Here is a 6651-nt window from a genome sequence, read left to right on the forward strand (position 1 = left end):
ACCAGTGGTTGCCAGGTACAGCTCAGGCAAGACTGTAGTTGGACCGGTGGTGGCCAGGGACAGCTCAGGGACACCAGCAACATCAGACGTGGGCGCTGTGGCCTCGTGTCCTTCCTCCGGCTCCTTGCTGTCTCCAGGACCCTGCCCTGGTGTCACCAGGGAGAAAGTGGCTTCTGCTTCTGGAGCATCTGTTGTCATCTCCGGGGAGATGATGTCTTAAAGGGAGAAAACATTTTAGACCAAAACTCCTAATACTTTAAAAAAGTCACACTCTGAGGGTATTTCAAAAAGTTCATGGAGAAAGAAAAATGGAATTAAAAAATAAATTCATGTGAATGTAAAGGAAATTCAAAATCCAAGAATTTCTTCTTCCATGAGCTTTTCAAAGACTATATACATAATTAATAATGTATGAAAGCAGATGGCTACTTCATGGATTAGAAAAGCAAAGGGGAAACTCAGAAAGAAAATGCCAGTAAATAACTGCTGTGTCTTTCAGGAGCCATGAATCAGCCACAGACAGAGGTAACATTCATGTAAAAAACAAAACAAAACAACAACAAAAAAACTAGAATAAAATCCAAAGTACAAAAATGAACCCCTGAGCTCCCTTTCAGTCTGCCGAGGAGGAGGAAGCTGGGCAGAAGGAAATCACACCCAAAACCTCTCGGAAGCATGGGTGCGTGTCAGTTTTCACAAATGCAGTTCTGCAGCATAGCACAATGTTAGCATTTTGAAACACAAAGACAATAGCAAAAATTATGTTTACTGAGTTCCTACTGTGCGCCACACACACACAGTGTGCATTATCTCATTGTATCGTGTAGTTAGGGGAGGCAGGGATCAACATCGCTTCATGGAAATTCCATCACAGGGAAGGCTCCAGAGGCAGGGACTGTGACACCAACATGCCTAGTGGAGCACCTGCTAACAAGTCCCTGCTCCCCTTCCTATCCTGCTCCCCACTCAAGTGCATCCTCTGACAAGTAATGATAGCTCAAGTCCTTGGGTCCTCGCCATTTGTACGAAGGATTCAGATGCAACTCCAGGCTCCCAGCTTTGGCCAGGTACACATCCAATCTGTACTGCCTTTTCTCTCTGAATTCAAGAGATTGCACGTGTCCTGGCTGGATCACACCTGGCTGTAGGGCAGACAATGTTAGCGTGGGTTTCATCGTTACTCTTTACACCCTTTGCGTTTTCTTTCCTTTTTCTTTTTCAGTTTGCCTTTTTCCAATGAGGTTGCAAACCTCTTGGAAGCCAGGACTCACTGCCCTCCTAGGCCTCCAGCACCGGGCAATGCCATGTTTATCGCAAGAACACAACAGAACAGTTTGATTACGTTCAGCAGATTGCTGTCCTGCATCTTAAAGCCTAATGGACGCTTCTGAGCATCATTAGGTAAAAATACTGATAAGGTCTCTGTTCAGGGTTATATAAAGTAGTAAGACATGCCCAAGTATATAATATCAATAAGTGACTGCTGTTAAGAGAGACAAAAAAAAAAGAGTGGGAACTAGAAATAGCAGTGGGAGTTTTAAGAATAACACTCTAACTTTTCCAATGGAGAAAAAGTAAAACAACACAGATGTAATGTGCAGGGAATAAAACAAGCCACTGGCGGCAGTCACGCGAGGCGATTATGACCGAGGAGCAAATCCAATAAGCAAAACAATAACCAAGTTTACCAAACACATCTTACTTTTTCAGTTGTAGTAATAGAAGCTAACACGAGTCTGTCATCCAGACCCACGAGTCAAGTGTGCGGTCTGAGACTACAGGACTCACGCTTCCAAGCGCCTCTCTCGTACGGAGAGCTGCGGGAAGTGTGCTCCATCACCTCCAATCGGCACCTGCATGATCATCTGGCCCAGACCTACGCCATTCCGAACAAAACTGACGGCCATTTTCTGGAAACTTCCCCGAATACTTTAAATACACCAAAGCTCCCAGGCTTCAGTATCGTAAAACTAATCTTCCTCCACCAGTCACGAAATAATCTTTATCATTTTAATTCAATCTCAACAGCATTTGTATGAAGCATATTATTAACCTGACATTTTTCATTAGTGATGCTATTTGGCTGAAGCGCCGTACGCAGTCCAAAACGATTTGAAGTGAGCATTCGCATATCACACCAAGGCTTTCCTTATGCTGCAACTGGACTGATCGGGCACGATGAAAGGAAAACACCATCCACCAACAAGATACAAGGCTCAGCAACTTGCAATGTTCACACACATAAAGGCCAAAGAAAGTGAAAACACACAATCAAGCCAGCAGATGACACTCCCCCCCAACCCTGCCTTATTTTTAGATGACTTCTTTCTGCGAATACAAAGTCAGAGAATTCATACGGTTAATACTAATGAGATAAATACCTAAAGCATTTTTGGGAACAGGAGAAATGTATCTGAGGGTGTTTCAAAAGGTTTTTAAAGAAAATGGATTGGGGTCCAGTGCAGTAGCCTAGTGGCTAAAGTCCTTGCCTTGCATGCACTGGGATCCCATATGGGTGCCAGTTCATATCCCAGCTGCTCCACTTCCCATCCAGCTTCCTGTTTGTGGCCTGGGAAAGCAGTGGAGGATGGCCCAAAGCCTTGGGACCCTGCACCTGTGTGGGAGACCCAGAAGAAGGCTCCTGGCTCCTGACTTTGGATCAGCTCAGCTCTGGCCATTGCAACCACTTAAGGAGTGAACCAGCAAATGGAAGATCTTTCTCTCTGCCTCTCCTCTCTGGAAATCTCACTTTCCAATAAAAATTTAATGTTAAAAAAAAAAAAGAGGAAATGGAATGAAAACAGTTATGTACACAAAAAAAACACTTGAAATATTTGAGTAATTTTTCATAAAATACATTTTCCATGCGCTTACTGAAGATTCCTCTGTAGTTTACAACAAAGTATAAATGTAAGTAAGTGTGTCCTATATCATTGAGCTATCTAACTATACAACTAAGCCTCTTACATTTTATACATTTTCATAAGAAGATGTTTGAGGAAACGTTAGTCTATGATTAGGATTCCTTATCCTTGCTGTTACTAAAATGTTGGCTCAAACGAGTCCCTGCTGTGCAGGACTGTCCCGCGTGACAGGTGCAGCATCCTTCTTCCCACACTTGCTGGTAGCACCTCTCAGCCATAGCAACTGCCAGTGTCTCCACGCACTGCTGTGTCCCCTCGGGAGATGAAGGAACAAAATTGGCCCCAGTGGAAGATCTATAGGCAAGGGTTATAACCTAGTATCATTTTTATGTTAAAAAAAAAAGATTTATTTGTATGCTTTTGCTTTTCCTTAAAACAGAACCTATTTCTACATTGCTATTTAAAAAAACAAATAAATTGAAAGACTTGAAGCAAAACAAAGCATTTTTTTTTCTTTTACCTTTCAGGGTATTTTGCGATGGCTGATGGGCCTGGGACCCGTACTCTGAGACCGAAGCAGTGGTCTGTGACGAAAGCACCACACCATCTTCCCGGGTGGCCTCCGTAATGTCTCCTGCACTTTGCCACAGGTTCACAGCAGGTGCTTTTGTATCCTCCACCAGACTTGTGGGGATAACGGAAGGCAAACCAGTGAAGGCAGATCTCTCAGCCCCACGTACTGTCCCCACGCGTGTCTCCTTTCCAGGCAGCCCCTGAGCTTCCTCTGTCGTGTCTGTGAAACGGTAGCCCCCATCCAGGGGACCGGGGCTTACTTGCACTGTCTGAGATGCTCCCACTCTCACCTGTGTCTCTGTCTCATCTCCCAGCTCGGGGGTCCCTATCTGGCTTGCACCCCTGGTGTCATCCCACTCATCGCTGGAGACAGAGTCTGCTGGAGCAGCTGTGCTGACACTCTCAGGGACGTGCAGGGCTCCTGGTAGGCTGTCAACATCTGGCTCAACACTTGGGGTGCCCTCGGAAGCTGTGAGCAGGGGCTGGGTGGCAGCAGCCTGAGTATGCTCGGCTGTCGGCACGAGACCTCCAGGCTCCGTGCCTGCTGCAGAGGTGACAGGAGGAAAAGAAGCCATCCTATCATCTGCTTCAGACTCCTCCGTCCTCAGATGGGTGGTCTGTATGTCTGTGGTCTGTATGTCTGTATGTCTGTGCAGCGAAGGGGAACGATCCAGACTAAGTCCATGCAGACTTTGAGTTGCTTTGTCGTCAAGGAAACCTGGCCTTGCTGCTGGGGTCCCTTCCACTGAGGGCTGAGTGCGGGTTGCACCGAAGGGCTCCTCCTCCTTCTCATCAGGCTTCAGAGAATCCGTCAGGACACCAGCAGTGCGTAACGAGGCCTGGGAAGGTAGGCTTCCAGGAGACACTTCTGCCGGCTGGCGGGAAGCAAACACTTCCTCACCTGGCTGGATCTCTGGCTCAGTAACACTATAAACACCAGAGCTGCTAGGATGCAGCAGCCCAGCTCCTGGGGGATGGGCATCATGACTGAGGGAGAATACTTGAGGCCACGATGTTGCTGGCAAGCCTTCTGACACCATCACTGGGTCTCTGGAAACTACTAGCTGGGCAGCCTTTTGGGAAGCGATGGAGCTATTTTCCAGGTCATCTGTGTCCGTCCCCTGCAGCTGCCCTGTTTCTGCAGGACCATGTGCTGCCTCCCTCCTTTCTCTTTGGGGAAAAGCCAGACATTGTGTGGCCAAGTTCACAAGCAGAAGGCTAGAACACACCAGATAAATGTACAGTATGACAGGTTTGCTCATGGTGGAAGAGAAATGGGAACATAAATTGGCAGACTTGACAATTCCAGTAATTGAGTCCTGTAGAAAAATAAAGCAAAGCAAACTGTGAATTTCTGCAAGTAACACCTTTTAAATGAAATCGTAAGTAAAATCATCTCCTTGTATCAAACGCAGAGAGGATGGGTTTTATAGGGCTGCTCTACTTCTCCGTACCTTTGAGACACGGATAACCCAGTTCACTTTTCCCTCTGGATTTTGCAGCTGATTTAACTGGCAGCTCCCTAGAAAAAGGTACACAAAGTTCAAGTATTAAGTTCATTGTCCCTTAAACGCCTACTGGAAACACACTACCCCTGAAGTCACATTTGCAGTTTTCTCTCCAAACCCTTCTATTAATCATGTAGTCAAATGACAAGACATCCAGAATAACGAAGGTAAATGTCACACAAAGAACATTCAAGTGCCAACGTGGTCCAAATGCTTGCGCTCCCTACAGACTCCACGGCTGGCAACCCACTCACCCATGATGGCGCTGTAGGAGACAGCATCGTGAAGGCAGAGCCCTCAGGAGTAAGAACGCCTTGATAAAACCACCCCAGGAATTCCTTTCCCTTTTCACGCAAGACGAAGCTGTCTCCTATGAACCAGAAGCCGTGTCCCACCCAAACACAAAATTCCCCAGGCCTCAGTCTTGGATTTCTCAGGCTCCAGAACCACGAGAAGTAAATTTCCATTGTTCCTAAACTACCTAGTTTATAACATCAGTCTGAATGGAATATGTACATCTTAAAACTTATTAGGTATCAACAGAAAGTGCTGAGAAGAGTTTAAATAAAAATATAAATGATTTTCAATTAAAAATATTTTTCAATGCTTATATTGTTTCTTTTTCTTTGCACAATTCACAGAAATTGCAGGAAAAGCCTGCATACTTCAGATGTTAAGCATTAGAAAAGAAATGAGCGGGCATGGCGTGGTGGCCTAGTGGCTAAAGTCCTCGCCTTGCACATCCCGTGATCCCATCTGAGTGACAGTTCTAATCCCGGCAGCTCCACTTCCCATCCAGCTCCTTGTCTGTGACCTGGGAAAGCAGTTGAGGACAGCCCAAAGCCTTGGGACCCTGCACCTGCGTGGGAGACCTGGAAGAATCTCCTCATTCTTGGCTTCGGATTGGCTCAGCTCCAGCTGTTAAGGCCGCTTGGAGAGTGAATCATCCAATAGATCTTCCTCTCTGTCTGTCCTCCTCTCTGTATATCTGACTTTGAAATAAAAATAAATAAATCTTTTTTTTAAATAATTTTTTTAAAGATTTACTTATTTTTATTGGAAAGTCAGATACACAGAAATGAGAGACAGAGAGGAAGATCTTCCGTCCGATAATTCACTCCCCAAGTGAGCGCAACAGCCGATGCTATGCCGATCCAAAGCCAGGAGCCTCTTCCGGGTCTCCCTCGCAGGTGCAGGGTCCCAAGGCTTTGAGCCGTCCTCGACTGCTTTCCCGGGCCACAAGCAGGGAGCTGAATGGGAAATGGAGCTGCCAGGATTAGAACCGGTGCCCATATGGGATCCCAGTGTGTTCAAGGCAAGGACTTTAGTCACTAGGCCACGCCACCGGACCCAAAAATATATAAATCTTAAAAAAAAAAAAAAAAGATATGAGCAGCGTCGGGGCACACCTAAAAGACTGATGGAATCATGCCTCTGTGATGAAGGACTACACTATTGAAACAATACTGGGAGAATCAGTCAGGGGTGGGAATTTGGGGGAAGGAATCCCAGACGCTATGGAATTGTACCAGAACATTCAGAAATTAAAAATTAAATTCAAAAAAGGAAAGATATGAAAAAGGCAGTATAAATAAAAGTATTTTTAAGAAAAAAATTAAACATACCTTAAAATTAGCCATCTTTACTGAATACCCATAACTGCACGATCAAAGCTGATTATGTTCTTCAAAATAAACAATTCATGT

General features: G+C 45.5%; 1 protein-coding gene across 1 annotated transcript in view; it reads right to left on the reverse strand.

Moving 5' to 3' along the window:
- The window catches only part of LOC121168293 (armadillo-like helical domain-containing protein 4), a 117128-nt gene extending 112429 nt beyond the window's left edge, over positions 1 to 4699 (reverse strand). The window contains exons 1-2 of the mRNA XM_040998235.1: positions 3385 to 4699; positions 29 to 215 (exon numbers count right to left, since the gene is read on the reverse strand). Coding sequence (XP_040854169.1) covers positions 29 to 215; positions 3385 to 4699 — 1502 coding nt within the window. The remainder of the gene's footprint in view (positions 1 to 28; positions 216 to 3384) is intronic.
- Positions 4700 to 6651: the final 1952 nt, after the last annotated feature.

Source organism: Ochotona curzoniae, unplaced genomic scaffold, assembly GCF_017591425.1.
Source record: "Ochotona curzoniae isolate NIBS_2020 unplaced genomic scaffold, NIBS_Ocur_1.0 patch98, whole genome shotgun sequence".
Taxonomy (NCBI): Eukaryota; Metazoa; Chordata; class Mammalia; order Lagomorpha; family Ochotonidae; genus Ochotona; species Ochotona curzoniae.